This window comes from Hypomesus nipponensis, chromosome 14 (assembly GCF_054491055.1).
Source record: "Hypomesus nipponensis isolate SF chromosome 14, ASM5449105v1, whole genome shotgun sequence".
In the NCBI taxonomy this organism is placed as follows: Eukaryota; Metazoa; Chordata; class Actinopteri; order Osmeriformes; family Osmeridae; genus Hypomesus; species Hypomesus nipponensis.
This window is the reverse complement of record NC_140374.1, coordinates 22445019-22470000: the sequence shown is the minus strand read 5'-3', so window position 1 is coordinate 22470000 and position 24982 is coordinate 22445019. Positions and strand designations below refer to the sequence as shown.

The window sequence follows — 24982 nt, the reverse complement described above, 5'->3', positions numbered from 1 at the left end:
CTCTCTGTCTCTGTCTCTCTCTCTCTCTCTCTCTCTCTCTGTCTCTCTCTCTCTCTCTCTCTCTCTCTCTCTCTCTCTCTCTCTCTCTCTGTCTGTCTTTCTCTGTCTCTCCCTCTCTCTCTCTTTGTCTCTCTCCCTCTCTCTCTCCCTCTCTCTCTCTCTCTCTCTCTCTCTCTCTCTCTCTCTCCCTCTCTCTGTCTCTCTCCCTCTCTCTCTCTCCCTCTCTCTCTCTGTCTCTCTCTCTCTCTCTCTCTCTCTCTCTCTCTCTCTCTGTCTCTCTCTCTTTTATCCCCATTCCTCCTCTCTCCTCTGTGTGTGTGTGAAAGCTCTGGTCATGAACGCTGTGTTGAGCAGTGAAATGTAACGTGTGTGTTAAGACGTTAGTGTTGAAAGGATCACGCTGGTGAAGATGCTCTCCAGTACATTGTCAATGAATGAACACACACACGCTGTTCTCACAGGCTCTGTGATACACACACTTCAAAAAGACAGTATCCTCACACCCATACACACACACACACACACTCACACACACACACTTGCTGGTTCCCATCCTCAGTGACTGCCTGGAGGAAAGGTGCCCGTTCCCAACAACCTACCTCCGCTCAGTTACCCAGACTGGAAATCCCCCTCGTGCTGACAAAGAGGCCAGATATAAGACAGGGACGCCGGGCAGGGGCGGGGCTCAACCCGGCACTGATACTGCACTCACTTGTGTCTGAAAGTCCTCAAGGGAATCCACCAGCAATTGTTGGGTGTTGCATGATCCAGAGTATCCTCTACTGCTGCTGGGGGTTTGGGTTACTTGGTTGGTTTGGAGAGAAGGTGAAGAGACGACATCCATCAGGCCATCACGGGGGGTTCATTTTCCCTGTGTTTGTCTCTGCCTTTATCAGCTGGGTTGTGGAGGTGGGGGGTCAGGCCTCCAGGACGCTCCCAGGCCCCGGCCCACGTCACCCAGCAGCACAGGTGCAAGTGATCGGCTTGTGTTGGAGTTTCCATGTGGAAACAGTGTTCTGTGTCTGGAGGCTGTGTGAGACGACACACTGCTCTGTTGGCAGGAGTAACTGAATCTTTGTTTGTTAATCTTGCAACATTGTTACACTGAAACACTCCTTCGACACAATGCCACTTTCCCATGACATTGTCCCCAAACTGCCAGTCAGCCAGACTTAGCTGGTCAGAATCAGTCAGTCAAATAAGCAGTCAGCCAGCCACTGAACTGAGCAGGGTGCTGAAGCTGGGAGGGGGTAACACGTGTTCACATGAAACACTGCAGAGGTGCTGCTGCATGGCTTTGGGACTGACATGGATTCATGTTCAACCCCTGAACCCACGCGCTGTGTGTGTGTTCTCCTGGCTGTCTAATCAGGTCTCTGTGACACTCTTCAGAGGAGCAGGGGGAGAGTATCTGCAGGGCTGGTAGGCTGCTCCAGTAGGCTGCTCCAGTAGGCTGCTCCAGTAGGCTGCTCCAGTAGCCTGCTCCAGTAGCCTGCTCCAGTAGGCTGCTCCAGTAGGCTGCTCCAGTAGCCTGCTCCAGTAGGCTGCTCCAGTAGGCTGCTCCAGTAGCCTGCTCCAGTAGCCTGCTCCAGTAGCCTGCTCCAGTAGGCTGCTCCAGTAGGCTGCTCCAGTAGGCTGCTCCAGTAGGCTGTAGGCTCCAGTAGGCTGCTCCAGTAGGCTGCTCCAGTAGGCTGCTCCAGTAGGCTGCTCCAGTAGCCTGCTCCAGTAGCCTGCTCCAGTAGGCTGCTCCAGTAGGCTGCTCCAGTAGGCTGCTCCAGTAGGCTGTAGGCTCCAGTAGGCTGCTCCAGTAGGCTGCTCCAGTAGGCTGCTCCAGTAGGCTGCTCCAGTAGGCTGCTCCAGCCTACTGGAGCCTACAGCCTACTCACCACAGTACATCCAGCCATGTGACCCAGCAGACACTGCCCCATCTCTGCTGTGAAGAATCAGACAAAGACACACACACACACCTTGCACACAAAGACACAGACACACACACTTTCACACACAGACAGACACACCCTCACACACACACACACAGAGGTATATGCATTGTATAAACACACACTCTTTGTTTTTCATCTTTCAAAGACCCCATGTCTTTTGAATGTGTTCAGGAGTGCTTTATTTCGATGGCACGGCAGGATAAAGTCTGTTTCTCAGAATCCAATATTAGATTTGCACCATATTGCTGTGTTTATGTGGTTTAAAGCTTTTTTCTGTATTCCGTGCACATTGGTCTGCAGCATCCTTGGCTCCTTTCTGAAGCCAGCGGGAGAAAACGCTGCAGGTCTAAAGCATGGGGGGGTTTCTGGTGTAGAAAACGTTCAGATTGGTTTGGTTTGTTTCATGTGCTGCACAAAATAATGAGGATGTAGATCAGGTTAATCTCCTTTTATTATTATTATCAAATATATAGTGTTAGAGGAATGATGCGGTGTAAACGGCATAACCTGTGTGACTGGTGAGCAGTTGGGCTAAATGCTGATTCTGGCGCTGATATCTGATGATGACCAATCAGGTCGAGCAGAGCAGGAGAAACGTCGGATAGAAGGACCATGTCTTATCTTCTGAAGAGGACCACGTTTGCTGTATGTAAAAATCTGACATACCTGTACAGTAGACAGTGTCTTTCTCAGAATTGTAATTTTTCTATCTAAATGGTGTCGGTTCGACTCAAATGTGTTTTGAAGTCTGCTTCTTGTGCTTGCTGCTGAGCAGATGGATGGTGCATGCAAATAGAGTTATGTCTTTGTGCTTTTGAATATGTCAGCACACTTCCTTTTACAGTGTTTATCTATCACAAGGGGAAATGTTAGGGGAATTCTGAATCACTATTTAAAGATGCTTTTGTTTCTGAGGGTGTGCTGTTTATCTTGTGTGTTCAATATGTTGTTGCTATCACTTTTATGCTGTGGTCTAATTTTGTTACACTTGGCTAATCTTTAACTGGCCTCAGGCCAGCTGGGTGAATTGTCAGAGCAAAACACAGTTAGTTTGTCCATCTGTTCAAGCAGTATACTAAAAACAGTCCAACGTTCACCTGCAGCAGGCTGCTTGCTAGGTCCAACAATGTTACATTAAAGTGTGTGCCGCATTTAGTCTCAAGCACTTCCATTTATTTTATCTCTCTCTCGCGCTCGCGCACTTGCTCGCCTCTCTCCCTCGTGTGATGCTGTTCTGGTGACTAAGCAGTGCGACCAGTCAGAGATAGTTGTCTCTCTGTTTCAGTCAGTATAGTCAGGCCTTCACATGGTCTCTCCTCCCCAGCCTGCAGGTGCCCCCCCTAGAGAGGAGAGAGCCAACTGAGCCAGCCTTGTCCCCCGCAGCGGAGCTGCTTCATCTAGGGGGCCTAAAGCCACTGGAATGGCTTTTGATGGCGAGCAAGAAATAGAGCAAGGCCGGGATGCAGGCAGGAAGCTTGGGTGAAGGAAGATACTATTTTGGTTGAACAGTCCCATTGTGTGTGTCTCTCCCTGTCTCTCCCTGTCTCTCTCTCTCTCTCTCTCTCTCTCTCTCTCTCTCTCTCTCTCTCTCTCTCTCTCTCTCTCTCTCTCTCTCTCTCCCTGTCTCTCTCTCTCTCTCTCTCTCTCTCTCTCTCTCTCTCTCTCTCTCTCTCTCTCTCTCTCTCTCTCTCTCTCTCTCTCTCTCTCTCTCTCTCTCTCTCTCTCTCTCTCTCTCTCTCTCTCTCTCTCTCTCTCTCTCTCTCTCTCTCTCTCTCTCTCTCTGTGTCTGTCTCTCCCTGTCTCTCTCTCTCCCTGTCTTTCTCTCTCCCTCTGTCTCTCTCTCTCTCTCTCTCCCTGTCTCTCTCCCTGTCTCTCTCCCTGTCTCTCTCTCTCCCTGTCTCTCCCCCCTCCAGTGTTCCTTGGTAGAGGGCCCGCCTGCCCCCCCACCCCTCCCTCAGTGTCTAACTCATGGCAGTCACACTCTGAGACATGTGCTGAGAAGTCTGTGTGTTGTGTGGGAGGGGGTGTGGACCAGTGAGTGGGGTTAACCCCTCCTGAAGAACCAGTACGGTGATGGGAGGGAGGGAGGCGCAACCAAACACGACCATGAGAGGTTAACAGAGAAGAGAGGCTGCTGATGTCTCCACAGCTGGGCCCTGAGGGGTCAGCGTCATCAGAGCTGTGCTCCCCTCAACACTGACAGACCCAGACAACAGCCTAAAAGCTCTTTTTGCGGCTGTAGGAAGGAAATGCACGTTTGAAGAGAAATCTTTATTCAGGAAATGACGTATTGACATGTTAATAAGGACGTGTCTTTTCCTGTCATACTGCAGTTAGGTCTTCATAGATAGTTAGCACTGTGGGGGGAACATGGGTACGTGTGGGTATCTGTGGCCTACCTGTTCTTACCTCATCTTACACAGGGGAGGGGAGGGGGGAGCTGACGGGAAACCCGCCTTCTCGCTTGACATTTACTGTTTAACCTAAGGATTACTGCAATGTTGACTACATTTGACATTTAGGGTGCTTTCACACCTATTAGTCCGTTTGCTTGGTCTGAATCAGTGGATGAGTTGCTACTTTGTAGCATTTTTCATTAGGTCCGGTTAGTGTTCACACGGTCCCGTTTTAAGCGAACCAACGTTTGAAAAAAAACGCGGTCATACAGGTTGTTAATCTATTGGACAGAAAATGTGTGAGGGAAAATCACTTCCTTGTCACGAACAACAATGGACAGCAGCGATTGCAATACTATCTTTAATTGTTATGATTTGGTGTTGCACAACCACGTTTTTTGGGTTGCTCATTGGTCTTTTACTCAGGTTTATATCCAGGTTATCAAACCATGGGAACTATATGTTTTCGTCTGACGAGCTATCACTTTTCCATGGAACATCACGCACTTTTAGCTGTCCAAGTTTTTAACTTTCAACCAACATTGGTCCACTGTGCAATAATGACGCTTTATTTCAGTATATCACTAAAAAAAATTACCTCGCTACTCTAATGTGTCTCCACAAGTATCTCTGCAATATGATCATCAGCCCATATTTGCCGTTACTTCACTTCATCATTCCCCCACGTTTTCCCTCAACTCATTTCGCTGCTAATGAGTGGCACGGCTGTCTCCGCCAAGTGTAAATTCCTTTTTCAACCCACAATGCACTACATTTTGGTTTGCTTCCTGGAATAGGTCAATATTAAGTCCAATTACGTTCAGACCTAAAGTGGAAAACGGACCATGGTCCGATTGAAACGGACCAAACATGTCAGGTGGGAAAGCACCCTTAGTCCTCCACTGCAGGCCAGAAAGTTCCATCAGGTTGTTTTTGTTCTGAAACTGGTAGAGCTAGGTGGTAGGAATGCTGGGATTATGATTCGGCACTCTCACCTTGTTGAGGAATGGAGGAACCTGATGTGTAAACGTTTGGAGGCCTGCCTGGTTTGCTACTAAATACAACTAGATCCTTTGGTCTTCTGGTCTTCTGGTCTTCTGGTCCTCTGGTCCTCTGGTCCTCTGGTCTTCTGGTCCTCTGGTCTTCTGGTCCTCTGGTCTTCTGGTCCTCTGGTCTTCTGGTCCTTACCCTGTATCTGCTGCTGGAAGGAAGTGCACACAAGCAAGATGGAGGCTTTAGTTTAGAGCTGTATGTGCTTTCCGTCTGTGTCGCTGTGGAAAAGGTGGCGCACGCACGCACACACACACACACACACACACACACCGAGGCCAAGTTAGCACATTAACCCCGACTTTGCACACCCGCATCTTTTGTTGTGCTTGTCTTAGCGACTGTCTGTCAGTCTTTCCTGCATGCCTTCCTGACTACTTGCCTGCCTGCCTGCCTGTCTGTCTGTCTTTCCTGCATGCCTTCCTGACTACTTGTCTGTCTGTCTGTCTGTCTGTCTGTCTTTCCTGCATGCCTTCCTGACTACTTGTCTGTCTGTCTGTCTGTCTGTCTGTCTGTCTGTCTGTCTGTCTTTCCTGCATGCCTTCCTGACTACTTGTCTGTCTGTCTGTCTGCCTGTCTGTCTGTCTGTCTGTCTCCTCAGCTGGGAGGTGCGTCACATGATGTCAGTCAGGCCCTGTTAGAAGACAAACACAGAAACAATCTAGTGTTCCTGCTAGGAGACGATGAGGTTGTCGTTAATCATTTTGTAAGTTCCCTTGTTTAGTGAAATAATTCCAAGTCTCAAAGTGAAGAAAAATTTCAAGTCCAGGCACGTGAAAAATAAGACTAAGTCCAAACGTTGAAAATGATTCTAAGTCCAAAACAGATGCACTGGAACTCAGAGTTTTGATGCAAAGGTTTTATCAGACACACAATTTATTCAGGTGACAAAAGCATCCAAGTGAGTGTGCTACCAAGAGCGGCCATAAATGTACGTTCTCATTTACAGTTAGGCCTCTGCATTCCTTTGAGTGGTATTTACCTCATCCTTCTTTAAAACCAGTATTCCACACTTCTATTGTTCATACTCAGTCACAGCTAAGCATCAAATGTCCAATAATACAACTGAGAGTATAATATAAGAGCTAACTGAGACATTCCTTTTTCAATCAGATAGTTCCAGAAGTGTAACCCATCTCCATCATTTCAGCAGGGTGACATCAATTTTGTGTGTGTGTGTGTGTGTGTGGTTGGACGGTTACCTTGGGAAAGTTTACAGCTCGGCCCCGGTATCTGGACCTCACCTGGGGACAAATACCACATAGCAGTGAGAGGAGGGCTGTCTGTCTGTCGAAGCAGAGCTGTTGGCTGGAATGTTTCACTTCCAGTGGAAAATGTTTACAGCTGGTAGCTCTCTCTCTTTCTCTCACACACACACACACACACACACATTGTCACTTCCTTCTGTTCCGTCCTCAGGTGTGTTAGCCTAGGGCTTAGGGTTAGCTAACCCTAACCTGCAGCGGTCCACAACAACAACAACAACAAGAGCAGAACAGCTCTCGAGCGTGTCACATCAAGCCACAGTTCAGCCTCTCCTCTCCTTCACAGTGTGATTGCTTCACTGGTTTGGTTATGGAGAGAGTTTCCTCCTGTCTGGTCTGCAGGGGTCACATGTGCTCAGCCTTAATGAGCCCGCTGGTCGGACCCAGTCAGGGTTCAGTTCTGACACACTGTCTCTCTCACAGTACAGAGAAGGTTAGAGTAGATGATCTGTCTCTCTCACCCAGTACAGAGAAGGTGCTGGTCAAGCCACGGCAGTTGACACTTGTGGAGCAATCTGACCTGACCAGCCTGACCAGAGATAGTGTGTGTATTTGTGTGTGTGTGTGCATGGGTTTAGGTCACGTTTGGAAATGCTGACTTTTGAAATGGGTCCAGAGTTCAGAACCCACGGTTCCCATGACTAGAAGTTTCAGTGTTTTTCTTTGTCTTTCTTGTATGATTGTTTCTGCTGTCTCATGCTTCAGTTTTGTCCTTGTGTGTTCACTCCAGTATTTATAGTCTCCAGTCTAAGTGTCGTCATGGTCACATACGCAACAGAACAATGTGAGGGCTAAATACTGCGTCATTACAGCACACATGTCCCTTACAATACCCAAACGTGTATATGTGTGTGTGTGTGTGTGTGTGCGTGTGTGCGCATGCGAGGGCTCTTTATAGGTCCCTGTTAAATGCAGGTCGCCACTAAAGCTCTCCCCTGTCCCTTCAGTGTTCCTGATGACGGGAGGTTCTTGGAATTCACTTCTTGTTCTGGAACACAAAAACTGTGGAGTTAGAGAGGGAGAGACGTGGGGAGAAGACCACCACTGTGAAGACCCCTGGGGGGGGCTGTTCCCCCGCCTCTAACCAGGACCAGTTGGTGTATTCCTTCTGCTCGCTCTTTCATTCATTTTATTTCTCTCTCTCTAGTTTAGGGGGGCCTGTTCCAAGGGGAGTCTGAAGTTGAGGGGCGCGGAGCGGAGGGGGTTTAGCTGTGTGTAGGTACTTAGCCCCCCCCCACCTGAGATTGATGGAGAAGGTGTTGCCCCTGCTCCCTCATCCATCACATACTTTATTTGGGTTTTAGAGGAAAAGGAAAAAAAAGAGAGGAAAAAAATATCTTCCCAAAATATCAGCAGAGTGGGTGGGAGGGGCGTTTCCCCCCCACTACCACCTTCATTGTAGCAGATGCAGGAAAGACCGTTTTAGCCCTGCGACCTTCTCTCCATTCTCTGGACTTGAACTCGGATAACAAAGGAGAGATCAAGCAGACTAATGGAAGGGCGGATGGATGGAGGGAGAGAGGAACAGGGTTCCATTCAGCCCACAGTACAGAGCCAGGATCCTGGTTCCACCTCCTCCTCACACCTATCCTCCTCTCCTCATCTGGGAGCAACATGGAGCTCTGTTTGCACCCCAAAATAGAAGCAGTGGCTTGTGGGATAAAGGAATGTGGCATTTGAGTGTCCGAGACCTGTCTCTCCCTAAAATAACAAGTGAAATTACCTGATGTCATTTAGAACCCAATCAGTCTTATTCCCAGACAACATTTCTAAACAAAAGAGTAAACTAACTATGCATTTCATCCTATTTTTTAGCCAGGTAACTAGAATATTTTACGTTTATGATTTAGAACTGTTGGTGGGTTTGGCTAGGAATTCTCTTGCTTTGTGTTTTCCTTGTCATCACCAAGCAGCAACAGGACTCTGCACCATCTCCTCTCCCCCTTCTCAAGTCTCAAGTGCTAGGAGGAACACATGCTGTGGAGAAAGCCCTAACGCAGAGATCACACCCCTTCACTTCCAGTGACCAGACCCCAGATTGGCAGTGTGAATGTGAATGGAAGTGAATTGAAGTCACACGGTTTTGTGATGTTAAATATGAAAAGAGAGAAAAGGGTCCAGATTGGCTTATCTTGGGAAAGGGATGCAGGGAGGGTGGCCAGAATGAAGGGGAGGTGGGTTTTTTCTGTGAGAAGCTTTCAGGCCGCTTTAGGAACCCCCTGTTTAGAATCACAAATGGCTTCACTTCTGGATCCGCCTCAGGTCTGGTCAGTGGAGGAACTCAAGACCTGCTTAAAGCCTTTATGGTGACAATGACTTTCACCCCTGACCAAGCCCCCAGACCCCGGACACAAGACCCTACCCCCACCCCATCGGTGTCTGCAGAATAAGAGAGTAAGGTGTTTGTCAGTAGCTGTGGCGTCCAGAACATTAGGTTCATATGGACAAACACAGTCTCCCTTAAAGGCCCCTAGAGTTGTGAGGCGTCAGAAGGTAATGAATGTGATTTGTTTGGACATGATTTTAGCTTTCCTTTGATCCAATCTGGATGAGAGATGTCACTTGACGTGCCTGACCCTCTCATGGTCCTCGTGTTCTGGAGACTGTGAGAACTGCAGCCCAGAGCCAGTCCAGAAGATGGGCTTTGTCTCAGTGATCGGCCTGTCTTTATGACATCAATGTCACCAAGTTCTAGGATCTTATCCAAGCCCCGGACAAGTGGTTGTCGGGATCTTCTGAATGTGGCACTATTTCAAGCTTTGAAGTTAAGTTCAAGCTGAGAGATTTTTGCCTCTGATTGTGAGGGTCATCGAACCCTACAGTATATTACCGTTGAATTTGGCGAAGCCGAGGCCATCCACAAGAGAAAGTGAGTCGAGTCATATGAATGAGCTTTGGGACCAGGACAAAGTCTGTTTTAGAGTTGTCCTAGCCCTGACCTGACCTACTGGACATGATGCCTTGATAATTATGGGATGGAGAAGGAGGAGATTCTTGTCTGTATCCTTTTCTTACTATACGGTTCAGAACCTCTGTGTTGGATCATCCTGCGTGTGGGTGTACATATATGTGTGGCAAAGAAAAGATGAGTGTATTTGTTGAATGTGTGTATGTGTGTGTGGTTTTCCTGAAACCCAGGTAGTGTCAGGGAGGGTCCCAGAGAGGGTCTGGTCAGGAAACAACAGATCAGTCATCTGGAAAGGACTCATCTTCTGACAACCTCTCTATTTTAAGTCAGCAAGAAATTTCTGCAGTAGCCGTCTGCTTCTAATCCACATTTTATGAAACACGATGGACTCTATTGTTGCGTCTGGTGTTGTGGTGCAAGGTGGGCTGTCGCCATGAACTCATTGATCCTGCGCATCTCTCCTCAGTCAGGAGGGAAGCCAGACTAATGCTGCCCATCCCGTCAGCTTGCTAGCATGGGCAGTGAGGTAGATAGTCATTGTGAATGTGTCTGAGCCAGCGTGAGGACAGGCTGGGCCTGGTGGCTCTGGCTCATTACTGCTACTCTCTGTGGGAGACAACAGGCCACTGCACAGAGGGACAGGGGCACCAACGCACACACACACACACACACAGACACACTGCACAGAGGGACAGGGGCACCAACGCACACACACACACACACACAGACACACTGCACAGAGGGACAGGGGCACCAACGCACACACACACACACAGACACACTGCAAAGAGGGACAGGGGCACCAACGCACACACACACACACACACACACACTGCACAGAGGGACAGGGGCACCAACGCACATACACACACACAGACACAGACACACACACACACACACACACACAGACACACTGCACAAAAGGGACAGGGGCACCAACGCACACACACACACACACACACACACACACTGCACAGAGGGACAGGGGCACCAACGCACACACACACACACACAAACACACACTGCACAGACACCAACGCACACACACACAAACGTGTGCAAACACAATATTAGTCAAATTGGACACACAAACACACACAGAATAATGAACCTATGCAGTCAAGGCACATGCTAGATTCCTGGTCTGACTCATGGTCCTTTGTTAAGGTGATCTTCCTCTCCACAGGGGCCATTCAGAAGAGGATGCATCTGTGAAATACCTGAAGAGGGGGTTTCAGCTACTGCCACTCTGAAGATGCTGAGAGAGGGAGAGATAGAAGAGAGAGAGGGGGGGGGAGAGAGAGTGTTCAATATAAAGTAAAGGAGAAGAGGAGAAGCTGAAACGTCAAGTTTCCATCCATCTGTCCAAACCCAACTACCATGAGGACTGAGGCTGCTTGGTGACCCAGTGAAGGCCAGACTGGTCTCCAACGATGTGCTGGAGAAGTAAGTACAAAGAAACTAAACTTTATAGGGATAGTTCACCTCACAGAACAAACATCCTTAGAATTTTCCTTTAGCTCTCCATCCACTGGGAGTTTAATCAAATCAAACTTTATTTCCATAGCCATGTCACAAAGTACTTCACAACGACCTTTTAGCAAGCCTCCTGAACCATCAACATCACCATAACAAATACAGTATATTGTTTGTAGTATATTATTGGTCATCAGTACATGTGCAGATCCAGTAAACTAGTGTTTCAGAGTTTGTTGGGCCTCCGCCTCGTTTCAAAAAAGGAGGAAATGAGTTTTTCCATGCTCCTGTGCCTCTGCTCATTTATCACCCCCATCGTCAGCCACGAGGAGGAAAGGGAGGGGATCTGTCACCAGGGCCCTCCATGAACGGTCCATGTCACCGCGGCGCTGGGCTGCCACCGCTTAAACTGAGGCCTCTCCTCATTGGCTGTGGGAACTGGCCTGTTCTGGGTGGAAAACAAACTTGAGTTTTAGACGCCACCCTCTCAGTTTGTGCTCTTAGTAATCTTCTCTCAGGCTTGATACACACCTCACGGTATGAATGGCCAGGCTGTAGATCAAAGGACAAGGCACTGCAGTGATGACTGCAGAGGGAGTCTGTTACACCATGCACAGTTCACCTAGATAGAAGAACTTTCCTAGCTGTGAAATGTGAGAATGTTCTCAGCCACAAGCTCTGGGGACAGCTGAGACGTGCTCATGTCTTCATGTTCTCTGAGTTGTCACTTGAGTGGTCGCAAACTCTGCCTCAGGTTCTCCACAGCCTTCCCAGTCCTGGTGACTTGATGTTCCGTCCACAGTAGTGGTGCTCATGGTAGCGTGTTGAGAGGCCAGAGGGTCAGAGGGTGTAATGAGCGTGTCCTGATGGCCCTCTGCGGAGGGCAGGATAGCAGCCCGGTGCAGGCCAGGTGTCCAACAGGAAAGATCTGACGCTGGAACACAAAGGGCTGGGGTGCGTCACTGCGCTCTGGCGCAGGAAGTGAAGGTGCAGGTTAGCGAGTCAGAGGTGGAGATATGAATGTGTGGAACAGGAACAGGGGGAGGGGGGGGGGGGGGGTCACCTGAGACCCTGCAGGGTCAACAGACAGACAGACAGACAGGCTTTTGCATTATATCAATTCCAGACCTCCTTGCTGGGTAATTGAGTGATATGATCACCATTCCATCCCTGACCCTCTGTGACATCATGCCTGACCCTCTGTGACATCATCCCTGACCCTCTGTGACATCATGCCTGAGCTGACCCTCTGTGACATCATGCCTGAGCTGGAGCTTCCCCTCATGCAGTGATGGAAGGAAGCCGCCTGGACATTTAGATGAGCTTCTGTCCTCATCGTCCTGCAGGCACGACCTTCCTGTCCTGGGGTGCTGGAGGTGGTGTTGAGCTGGAGGTGGTGTTGGGCTGGGGTGCTGGAGGTGGTGTTGGGCTGGGGTGCTGGAGGTGGTGTTGGGCTGGGGTGCTGGAGGTGGTGTTGGGCTGGGGTGGTGTTGGGCTGGGGGGCTGGAGGTGGTGTTGGGCTGGAGGTGCTGGAGGTGGTGTTGGGCTGGAGGTGGTGTTGGGCTGGGGTGCTGGAGGTGGTGTTGGGCTGGGGTGCTGGAGGTGGTGTTGGGCTGGAGGTGGTGTTGGGCTGGAGGTGGTGTTGGGCTGGAGGTGCTGGAGGTGGTGTTGGGCTGGAGGTGGTGTTGGGCTGGAGGTGGTATTGGGCTGGAGGTTGTGTTGGGCTGGAGGTGCTGGAGGTGGTGTTGGGCTGGAGGTGCTGGAGGTTGTGTTGGGCTGGAGGTGGTGTTGGGCTGGAGGTGTTGGAGGTGGTGTTGGGCTGGAGGTGCTGGAGGTGGTGTTGGGCTGGAGGGGTCACCTCTCTTCTCTCTGTGAAAGCATCAGCATTCTCCCCAGGACTGTTGGAAAAGCAGTGCTGGCTGCCAAGTGACATGATTAGCACTCCGGCCACTCCTGGGTCAAGTCCCAGAGCAATCTGAGGAATTTCACTGGCATCCGCCAGGACTACTATCATTACAGCAGTAGGCCCAGCAATACCGGACACACCAACAACATATTCACCGTAGCAGTGCACTGGTAATGTTCTCAGTAGTGCACCGGGCCCATGGATGGCCTGAGTCTGGATGTAGAGGCTCTGCTGTGCCGTGTAGTGTTAGTCCAGTAGGATGCTTGAGCAGAGGGCGCTGGTGTGTGGGCTGCAGACCAAGGGTCTGAGCCCTGCCAGAACAAGCACGCCACTTAATGGGTCGGAACTGGGGCTTATCTTGGCCATCGCCTCAACAAAAGCTATAATTATCTGCTAAATAAACTCTCCCTCTTGATTGTTAGACAAATAATGCATAAAACAGTTCCAGATAAACGTTATTCTGTACTGTGCTGTAGAGCGAGCAAGAAAAAGAGAGAGAGAGAGAGATCAAACAAACTGAAGTTTTGTCCAGTAGTCAAAGAAGAGTACTCCAGCCAGTGTTCTCCCATGAATCATAAAAAAGAAACACCTTATATAACAAATTATTATTTGAACACATGTTTTGTTGTTGCTCTATGAAATATGAAGAAAAACAAATCAAGTGTAAAACTTTCCCCTGTATGTGTGTTTGCCCTGTATGACTCAGAAGGCTCGCTTTATATAGGCCCAGACATTATTTTTGGCATTTTTTAGCCAGTTTACCTCCCACCCCTCCCACTCGTGTTGGCTCATCTCCATAAGGGCCGAGGAAGCCTGGCACTCGCCTGCAGCTCTGGGCCAGGCTTGGGCAGCTGGGATCTAGGGGTGCTCCCCGCAGCACTGCAGTGTGCTGGCAGTGTCCTTCCTCCCGCCCCCGCCACTCTTAATTCTGCCTTTTACTTCCAGCCAGCTTCAGAACACAATACAGAGGAGCCCTGTGCTGGGCAGACACACACACACACACCACACATACACAACACACACACACATTTACAAGCAAATTGAAAGAGGACAGGAGACCAAAGGCGGAAAGAAGCAGCAGCCGTCTCTCAGATGCTGAGCTTGGCTTTGTGTGCCACTCGACACAGACGGTCGCTCACAAGATAGCTGTTGTTTATTGTTGATGCCAGGACCCTCCACAACTCTTCACGCTCTCTTCATCTGCCTCAAAGAGCCTCAGTCAAGGGCCCGGAGTTTGCTGAGACAGGACCATACTCACAGGACCATACTCACAGGAGGCTGCTCCTTCTGAGTGTCATAAGCAGGAAGAGCATTGCCAGGACACCGTAGTTGCTTATGCTGGTCTGGACTGGTCTGGACAGGGTTGTACTGCTCAAGGTATAGGTGTTAAGTAGCTGAAGTGCACCTGGTTGGTCAGGTGGAACTCAATCAGCGTCTGTGTCTAACACCATCCTCCCACATGAACTCCACCCTCGCCCCTGAAACCTCTGCTGACAGCTTCTCATTGGCTGACAGCCTCTGCTGACAGCCTCTGATTGGCTGACAGCCTCTGCTGACAGCCTCTGATTGGCTGGTTGCAGGTTCTCAGCTGTTGACTGCAGTTTGAAAAACATCCTTCCTAATGGTCCATGAAAGCAGTGATTCACTGCATGATTATTATTGTTTGAAGCCTGGTAAATCTTTCAGTATGATTTCAGCATTGTGCATAAAGAAACCGGTGTGTGTGAGTGACAGCGTACACTTGTCCTTAGCATTCCACTCGTCCTGACTTTAAGTTGACTGGGTTTCCTAAATTGATTGTGACTGGCATGAATGTGCCAAAGCCTGGCCGTAAGTTATGGTCACAGGGCAGGGAGTATAACATCAAGGTTGTGCTACAGTTCAGAAAGCCTGCCATCACAGTCACACACACACACACACACACACACAGAATCACCCAGGAGAGAGTGAACAGATTTGACGGGGAGAAAGAGGGCGCAGACTTGGCCGGGGTTCTGCTCCATGATTAGGTCTGTTGTTTTTCCTTGTTGGTTGTGATGACAAGCTGTTTGCTCGGCCCCTGCCTGTCTGCTGCTCCCCACGGTCTCAGCTCAGCCCGCACCCCGAGGAGAGAGGCCTGTGCCAGGGGACCCCGCACCCCGAGGAGAGAGGCCTGTGCCAGGGGACCAGGGTGCCAGGTCTCAACCCCCAGACCTGGTGGTCCAGAGGCTGATGTGCCCAAACTGGGGGCAAACAAGCCCAGTCTGGTTCAGACCTGCTTTGTAGTAGCAGTGTTGTACTGTAGCAGTGCAGTCAGCTATCTTGTCTTGTTACATGCATGTTGAATTGTAGCCTTCTGCTCCCATCGTGAGTTCAAAGAGCACATCATTGGCTCCAGCTGAATCACTGGCATTGTCCAGAGACCCAGATTGTTCCATTTTACTGCTGCCCTGTTATCTTCACTGGCTTAAGTGCAATCTGATTGGCAGCAACAGCCATAATAAGCCTTTCTGAGTGGCTGGAAGTGACTGCAGGTGGCACCTCATTGGCTGGATGGATCACCTGTGCATCTTATCTAAAGTGAAAAATTCTACGAGCCGACAGGTCTCTGATGCCTCAAGACCTGGTCTGTCTGTTTCTCACTTGGCCGGAAGCATGTACAGTCAAGTACAGTACAGTACAGTACAGAAGCCCTATCAGCTGTAAATGCTCACACGCTCCATAAACCTGTCCATGACTGAGGCACACAGCTCCAGACGGGGAGACTCTCTGTTAGATAACCCTTCTAACGACCTGGTGGATATTAGCTGTTGGTATCTCTGTTCTCCATCAGTTACTGGAGTCAATGTAAACACCAAGCCCAGACATGCATGTGCTCGTCACTTACAGTGCAGGGGAGCAAAATGTTGAAGTTAGAGGAAATGTGGGCTGTCAGCAAAGATATCACTTTTTTGGCGGGGAGGACGGGAATTAGTTCATGGGTTTTGTTTGCCTTTGAGAGTCTGTGGAGGTCTGAGAGAGAAGAGGGGTTCTTAGATAGATGCTGCTATATGGAATGTAACATGAGAAGCACCGAGAGAGAGGGGGAACAGGAAGTCTTCAGTACAGGCTTTCTCTCTTTCTCTCTGCCTAAACGTCTCTCTCTCACTCACACACACACACAGTAGAAACACTCATGCACTTTCGCTCTGTCTCTGGTTTTCTCTTCTCTAAACCTCCGATCTTTAATCTCATCCAGAAGCTCTTTCTTCTTCTTCTTGACGTTATTGCTCCCAAGCGCTGTTCACCAAACAAGCGTGGGAACCGTGCGGGCCCCGGCCCGCGCAGAACCTTCTGCAGCCGCCATGACATCATGAGCACGTGGGGAGCATAGCAGGCTCTCTGGTGACTCTGCCCTGCACATGGGGAGCATAGCAGGCTCTCTGGTGACTCTGCCCTGCATGTGGGGAGCATAGCAGGCTCTCTGGTGACTCTGCCCTGCACCTCCTCCTGAACACCAGGGGCTGAGCAGGACACACACAGCCCTGCTCCCATGGAAGTCAGATGCTCTGAGGGGTTCTGAACAGTAATCTGCTGTGTGTGTGTGTGTGTGAGTGTGAGGGGGGGTCTAAGTGTGTGTGTGTGTGTGAGGGGGGGTCTAAGTGTGTGTGTGTGTGTGTGAGTGCGCCCACAGGCCCCTGACAGAGAGAGCTAGGACAGCCTGGCAGAGCTAAGAAGTCACCTTGCTCTCATTCCTAATCTGACACCATGCTTGAGGAGAGCAATTGTTTCATCTGCGCCCCAACTTTGACATTAAAACCAGAGGGCGTGTATCCGCATTGTACTTTGGGATTTCCTGCATAAAACGCGTAAGCAACTAGTTTAAACGGCTATAACCTGGTTTCTATAATAAGTTAGAATTATCATTAGAACCAAGAGGTTTCTTTGCGGTTCATATTGTATGACCCCAGTGAGTCTTTGCACCTGGAGGTAATACTTTATTTTTTTGTTTGTTTTTTGCGCCACTTGTTTTTTGCGCTCAACATACCTGCTCTGTGATTTTGTCACAGAAGTGTCTGGAGCAGGCATCACTCTTCACTCAAGATAGGAAAGAATTCGTAGGTGGGGATGTTTTATGTTGTCTCAGTAAGTCATTCCAGAGAGGCGAGATAAAAGGGTCTAGAACAAAGGACACACAAAGTCCGCTTATGATGTGCGAGGCTGGGATGAGGTACTAAACTCATTCATATCAAATTATTGTTATGAGAGCAGCTCTCACTCTCAACAGTTGAATAAGATGAGCAGTTATAGGTGAAAGCCAGACAGAAAATGTTATGACTTTCACAGGCTTGGTTACTTTAAGTTTCAGTGAGGAACCAACACTTGTCTTTTAGATCTAGAACTATTGTACCTTCTAGAAAACTGCAAGCTGATAAATGAATACAATATGAATACAAAATGAATACAAAATTCATTATTCATTAAAATTCATAGGTTTTTGCTGTGGTACATACAACATCAGGTGAAATATTTGAGAAGAATCAGATTCCCAGTGAGGATGATATAAAACTATGCACAGAGCAATTACTGCCATGGACATCAATCTACCAGAGATGGGAAGTAACAAAGTAGATTGTTCATGTATCCACACTTTTTCTGACAACTATTAACCTTCAGTCATTTAATTTTTTACACAAATATCTGTACTTCCTACTTCTTACATCACACACAACAAACGTAAACTAGTCTATGAAGGTACCAGTTTAAAAAAATGAAACTTTTTGAGCTGTGTTGTGTGTTGAAAAATATATATTCGAGGTTGATTTATTTTTATTTTTATGTTTCCGTTATTGATGATTGCTTGAATAGGACTCTACTGTACTCTATTGTAATCTGCTATTATATTTTTTTCCCCTTTTCTCCTCTCTCTCTTCTCCTCCTTTCAACATGTGGAAAAACAAGTTTAAAAAGTTTTGAAAAACAAGTTTCGAAACATTAAAACATATTTTCTACATAGAAATATACAAAAAAGTTGACATCATTGATGAATACTTGATGAGGACTCTACTATACTCTACTTTACTCTATTGTACTCTACTATACTCTACTTTACTCTATTGTACTCTGCTATACTCTACTTTACTCTATTGTACTCTACTATACTCTACTTTACTCTATTGTACTCTACTATACTCTACTTTACTCTATTGTACTCTGCCCTAGGCTTATCTGTTCTTCTCTACCCCACTTGTGTGAAAACAAGTTTCTACAGTTGTGAAAAGGTTAAAAAAACGTTCTTGCAAAAAAAAGAAAAGGTTTCGAAAGGTTTTTCAAAACTTAGGAAAGGAATTAAGATACAGACTGCAAATGTATACGCATTGGTATGTTCTTCAACGCATTTAACAAATATTGTACAAGTATACGTGCTAGTGACCTCTCTATTGAACCATATTATCACTGGTAAGCAGGAAAGAGATTGGTCCCTCTGACAGCTCTGTGAAGTGGTAGTCCCTCTGACAGCTCTGTGCAGTGGTAGTCCCTCTGACAGCTCTGTGCAGTGGTAGTCCCTCTGACAGCTCTGTGCAGTGGTAGTCCCTCTGACAGCTCTGTGCAGTGGTAGTCCCTCTGACAGCTCTGTGCAGTGGGAGTCCCTCTGACAGCTCTGTGCAGTGGGAGTCCCTCTGACAGCTCTGTGCAGTGGGAGTCCCTCTGACAGCTCTGTGCAGTGGTAGTCCCTCTGACAGCTCTGTGAAGTGGTAGTCCCTCTGACAGCTCTGTGCAGTGGTAGTCCCTCTGACAGCTCTGTGCAGTGGTAGTCCCTCTGACAGCTCTGTGAAGTGGTAGTCCCTCTGACAGCTCTGTGAAGTGGTAGTCCCTCTGACAGCTCTGTGCAGTGGTAGTCCCTCTGACAGCTCTGTGCAGTGGTAGTCCCTCTGACAGCTCTGTGCAGTGGGAGTCCCTCCATTCTGAAAGCTGTTAGCCAACACAGGGCAAGTGGTGGTGGAGGCTTTTGTTTTTGAATAATGCAAAAGACTAATAAGGTAAACTTGTCATTTAACAAGTATGCAGTCGAGGAAAATAAACATCAGAGCTCAGGGAGATGATGACATCAAGGATCATTAAGAAGGTTTTTCATCAAGAAGGAAATAATCACAACAAAAAGAAATACATTGAGAGAAGTCATTCGAGGTATCATTGTGCCAAGTACAATGCCAAGATGCTGCGTGGTTTTGTCTGTAAGTGATGAAGGCATATGGCTGTGTTCCACACACACAGGCAGACCCCCTCTCTCTCTTTCTCTCACTCGCCACCCCACCCAGAGACAGCTCTGCATCCCACTTCCTGGAGTGCTCTGATTTCACAGTACACTTCGATGTATCTTGCTACACACCAGGTTTATCCTGAGAGCAGCCCCCCTACAGGCAGAGCGCCCCCCCCCTACAGGCAGAGCGCCCCCCCCCCCCCTACAGGCAGAGCGCCCCCCCCCCCCTACAGGCACAGCGCCCCCCCCTACAGGCAGAGCGCCCCCCCTACAGGCAGAGCGCCCCCCCTACAGGTAGAGCGCCCCCCCCTACAGGTAGAGCAGCCCCCCTACAGGGAGAGAGCGCCCCCCTACAGGCAGAGCGGCCCCCCTACAGGTAGAGCAGGCCCCTACAGGGGCCCTTCAGAAGCCTCGGCTCCTGCTTCTCTGCTCAGTGCTAATTGACCAGACGGGGAGACATGGCAGTCAGATATGCTGAGCCGACCTGGGCCTGGGCCTGGGTCTCGGTCTGGGCCTGGGCCCTGGTCTGGGTCTGGGTCTGGGCCTCGGTCTGGGTCTGGGCCTGAGTCTGGGTCTGGGCCTGGGTCTGGGTCTGGGTCTGGGCCCCGGTCTGGGTCTGGGTCTGGGCCTGGGTCTGGGTCTGGGCCTCGGTCTGGGTCTGGGCCTGAGTCTGGGTCTGGGTCTGGGCCTGGGTCTGGGTCTGGGCCCCGGTCTGGGTCTGGGTCTGGGCCTGGGTCTGGGTCTGGGCCTCGGTCTGGGTCTGGGCCTGGGTCTGGGTCTGGGTCTGGGCCTGAGTCTGGGTCTGGGCCTGGGTCTGGGCCTGGGCCCCGGTCTGGGTCTGGGCCCGGGCCTGGGCCTGGGCCTGGGTCTGGGCCTGGGCCTGGGCCTGGGCCTGGGCCTGGGCCTGGGCCTGGGCCTGGGCCTGGGCCTGGGCCTGGGCCTGGGTCTGGGTCTGGTGGGGAAGCTGATGCCGCTCTGCAACGGGAAAGGCGGGAGGCACGTGGCCTCAGCCAATCAGAATGTAGGGTGTTTGGGCTTGGCCACCTCTCCTACTGAAGCTGCTTGTTATGACATTTGTGACAGAGAAGGTACTCACGGTTTCCTCTTAAAGGGGAAGGGAGGTCTGTATTGTTACCTACTGGGGTTCCAACCAAGGTCTTGTGTCGTGTGAGAAAAGAGAATATTTAGGATTCACTTGCACATCTGTTCTTTTGAGGCTCGTATGTTGTACGGCACTGATTTCTGTACCACGTCTGTCTTGGAGCGTACTGTACAACATTTAACTGATATTCTAACCACATGATGCTATGGTATTTTCAAAATGTTTGCATTTTGGGACGCAGTGGAGTGTGACTGGTTTTTCAAGAGGCAAATCCGAATCATGTGCGTCTGGTGAAAGACTGAAGCGAGGGAGAGAATAGGCCAGGGGGGGATGTAAAGCCGTGGACCCGGGTGGACCCAGGAGGCTGAGGACTTAGACATCGGCAGTGACAGCTCCTACCTTGTTGTTGCTCTGTAGAGAGGCGTGTTCAGGGTGGGGGTGTGTGCACACCTAAACACACTGTGCTTAGATATACGACCTGGAGCAAAAACAACAGTTGAATGCTCTGGAATAATATATATAAGTATTTTATGCCTGTTTCATACAGAACATACTGTAAATGTAGTGTTTAACACTTTGTGGACTGTTCCATTGGGTACGTTATCAAATATAAAGTGCTTAGTCGGCTTTTGCAAATATGTGTTTTTCTTGTTCTATGTGCCTCGAGCTGGCCTGCAGGCCAGCTGATATCACCCAGTTCAGTCTGGAACACTGTATGAACACTGACACAATCCACTTGCACTCTGCTCTGCTGTTCAAAGGGCTGTGAGGGTGCTCTCCGGAGTTCTCAGGCAGTGAGGACAGGAGTGGGTGGCCAAGGGTGGCCTCTCAGCCAGCCCTGGAACTGGCTGCTCCAATTCAGGCAGCGGAAGGCCCTGGCCGTCTCTGGTGGACCTTGGGGGGGGGGGGGGGGGGGTGTGTTTGTGTGTGTACGTGTGTTTTCTTTTTTCCTCTCCCCTTTTACCCAAGGACTTTGTCCTCTCCAAGGTGTGCAAGCCAGTCAGCTGAGGAAGAGAGGAAGAGAGAGGGAGGGGAGGGCAAGAGATTGAGAGAAAGGGGAGAGTGTGAGGGTAGGGGCTGTGTGGGAGGACTGTAGAGGCAGGGACGAGGAGAGGCTGGGATGAGGAGAGGCAGGGAATAGGAGAGGCGGGGACAGGAGAGGTGAGGACTGCAGAGGCAGGGACGAGGAGAGGCAGGGACGGAAGAGGCTGGGATGAGGTGAGGCAGGGACGAGGTGAGGCAGGGAGAGGAGAGGTGAGGAGTCCTACTTGGGGATGTGGCGCTGCAGGTCGGAATTATGCTCCTTTGAACTTTGCCGTGTTTGCCCAGCACAAACATCTGGAGCAAACATAACAAGGTAGCCGGCACCGCCACAGTGAAACATAACAAGGCAGCCGGCACCACCACAGTGAACAGACCTGTATGCCCAAAAGTCAGCGTGACATTCACATCACCACATGCTGCCTTCCAGGTGATTCCCTCCAGCCTCCTGGACAGCACCCGTCCAGAGTTCATTGGTCTGACCTCAATTCTCAGAGGACGTGCTTTTCTCAACTACACACACACAGCTAGGACTACACACAGCTAGGACTACACACACAGCTAGGACTACACACAGCTAGGACTACACACACAGCTAGGACTACACACAGCTAGGACTACACACACAGCTAGGACTACACACAGCTAGGACTACACACAGCTAGGACTACACACACAGCTAGGACTACACACACCTAGGACTACACACAGCTAGGACTACACACACAGCTAGGACTACACACAGCTAGGACTACACACACAGCTAGGACTACACACAGCTAGGACTACACACAGCTAGGACTACACACACAGCTAGGACTACACACACAGCTAGGACTACACACACAGCTAGGACTACACACAGCTAGGACTACACACACAGCTAGGACTACACACAGCTAGGACTACACACACAGCTAGGACTACACACAGCTAGGACTACACACAGCTAGGACTACACACAGCTAGGACTACACACAGCTAGGACTACACACACAGCTAGGACTACACACAGCTAGGACTACACACACAGCTAGGACTACACACAGCTAGGACTACACACAGCTAGGACTACACACAGCTAGGACTACACACAGCTAGGACTACACACAGCTAGGACTATGGATTATTGAAATATATAACATGAGTTGTTTACAAATATTTCAGTCAGTACTTTTTCATTGTGAAGATGTTTGTATGCAAAGCGAGTGTACATTACTCCATTACCAGTGAGCATGTTATTAGTCCATTCAGACTTCTGCAACCGCACGTTGGGGTTATTGTCACATGATCACGATCCAAACTAACTCTGATTGGCTGCCCAGGCAGTTGTCCATGCTGCACCCTGCCAACCTTAGGACTGCACCACGCAAACACATGGCGTAATGACACAGCAATCACTCTCTGAACTCCTGATGAATTGCACATCTCTAACCTTACCACCCCAAAACGATATGACAGGTAGAAAGGGGGAAAGGAAAGAGAGGGTTAGGGAGGTGGAGGAAACAACTGGGAGGGAGGTGGAAAAGATGCAAAGTCACTTTTCATCTTTCAACTTCAGTATCAAAATCATCCTCACTCCCTTTGAAGACCAGTTTGTTTTATCAGAGTCTCCAGTCGAGGAGGTTGGATTGGTGGTTTGACAATTATGGACGACTGTCCCTTGATACCCAAACACTGGGACACCACTTTCACACTGGGACACCACTTTCTTAAATAATTGAAAGGTTCATTTAGATCGTCCCATACTTTACACCAGAGTGAAGTTATGAAGCCACGCGCTAAACCCTAGTCCAGACAGCAGACTGGACAAGTGTCTCTGTCTCTATCTTTCTCTCTCTGCGGTGCCACTCATCCAGGGCCAGACCAGAACCACCGCAACTCTGCCAGGTGTGCCTGCTCTCCAGAGCCAGCCCCAGCAGAGAGACATTCTGGTTCCTGTGGGCGTTAGGCCAGACTATGCTGCCTGGAGACCTTGCTGCCTGGAGACCATGCTGCCTGGAGACCATGCTGCCTGGAGACCTTGCTGCCTGGAACCCATGCTGCTTGGAGACCATGCTGCCTGGAGACCATGCTGCCTGGAGACCATGCTGCCTAGAGACCTTGCTGCCTGGAGACCATGCTGCCTGGAGACCATGCTGCCTGGAGACCATGCTGCCTGGAGACCATGCTGCCTAGAGACCTTGCTGCCTGGAGACCATGCTGCCTAGAGACCTTGCTGCCTGGAGACCATGCTTCCTGGAGACCATGCTTCCTGGAGACCATGCTGCCTAGAGACCTTGCTGCCTGGAGACCATGCTTCCTGGAGACCATGCTGCCTGGAGACCATGCTGCCTAGAGACCTTGCTGCCTGGAGACCATGCTGCCTGGAGACCATGCTTCCTGGAGACCATGCTTCCTGGAGACCATGCTTCCTGGAGACCATGCTGCCTAGAGACCATGCTGCCTAGAGACCTTGCTGCCTGGAGACCATGCTTCCTGGAGACCATGCTGCCTGGAGACCATGCTGCCTGGAGACCATGCTGCCTGGAGACCATGCTGCCTGGAGACCATGCTGCCTGGAGACCTTGCTGCCTGGCACTTGGAGCTTGGCTGGCATCACTCATAACTTGGATCAGTTTTGTGTTTTTTCTCTTTTTTTTGTCTCTTTATGGTCGGCCCGTGCCCCTGTTATGACCTGTGTCTCCTGGTTGTCACGGCGCATGCAGATGAGGGCCGTGGTATGTACTGGTTATCTTCCTGCTGGAAAAAAGTGGTGCCCTAGTTTCTTCATACAGCCAGGCTCCGAGGGCCATTGATAAGGCTCATGTCTCCGATAGCTACCACTCTTTCAAGTTCCCCCTCACAAAACAGCCGGCAACCTTTCATGTTGTTTTCCCAAGCCAAGGACAGACAGAGCTTTCAGCAGCAGCTAACTGGCTAATCAGTAATCGCCGACTTGCTGAGCCCAGCAGCCTCTCAAATGTACTTTGAAAACCTCTCCTCTCTTCTTTGCTGCTCCAGGACGTCCTACTGGAGGAAGACGTACCCATCACCTGCCCTCCCTCCCTCCCTCCCTCCTTCCTTCCTTCCTTCCTTCCTTCCTTCCTTCCTTCCTTCTCTCCCTCCCTCCCTCCCTCCCTCCCTCCTTCCTTCCTTCCTTCCTTCCTTCCTTCCTTCCTTCCTTCCTTCCCTCCCTCCCTCCCTCCCTCCCTCCCTCCCTCCCTCCCTCCCTCCCTCCCTCCCTCCCTCCCTCCCTCCCTCCCTCCTTCCTTCCTTCCTTCCTTCCTTCCTTCCTTCCTTCCTTCCCTCCCTCCCTCCCTCCCTCCCTCCCTCCCTCCCTCCCTCCTTCCCTCCCTCCTTCCTTCCTTCCTTCCTTCCTTCCTTCCTTCCTTCCTTCTCTCCCTCCCTCCCTCCCTCCCTCCCTCCCTCCTTCCTTCCTTCCTTCCTTCCTTCCTTCCTTCTCTCCCTCCCTCCCTCCCTCCCTCCCTCCCTCCCTCCCTCCCTCCCTCCTTCCTTCCTTCCTTCCTTCCTTCCTTCCTTCTCTCCCTCCCTCCCTCCCTCCCTCCCTCCCTCCCTCCCTCCCTCCCTCCCTCCCTCCCTCCCTCCCTCCCTCTGCTCCTTTCTCTTCTCTCTTTCTTGTCTTTCCAAAGACAACCGTCCATCCTGTTACTTGCTGATTGGGGGTGAGAGTGT

General features: G+C 50.2%; 1 protein-coding gene across 5 annotated transcripts in view; it reads left to right on the top strand.

The window, feature by feature from the left end:
• Nucleotides 1–24982, top strand: part of ccnd2a (cyclin D2, a) — a 122077-nt gene that overhangs the window by 30623 nt on the left and 66472 nt on the right. For 2 of the 5 annotated variants that reach the window (XM_084671380.1, XM_084671385.1), the window contains exon 2: nt 10749–11008. In XM_084671380.1, the coding sequence (XP_084527506.1) occupies nt 10996–11008 (13 nt within the window). In that variant the 5' untranslated portion in view covers nt 10749–10995. Of the gene's footprint in view, nt 1–7067; nt 8707–10748; nt 11009–24982 lie in introns of those variants that run through there. The other 3 variants (XM_084671384.1, XM_084671382.1, XM_084671381.1) reach the window with 3 other exon arrangements.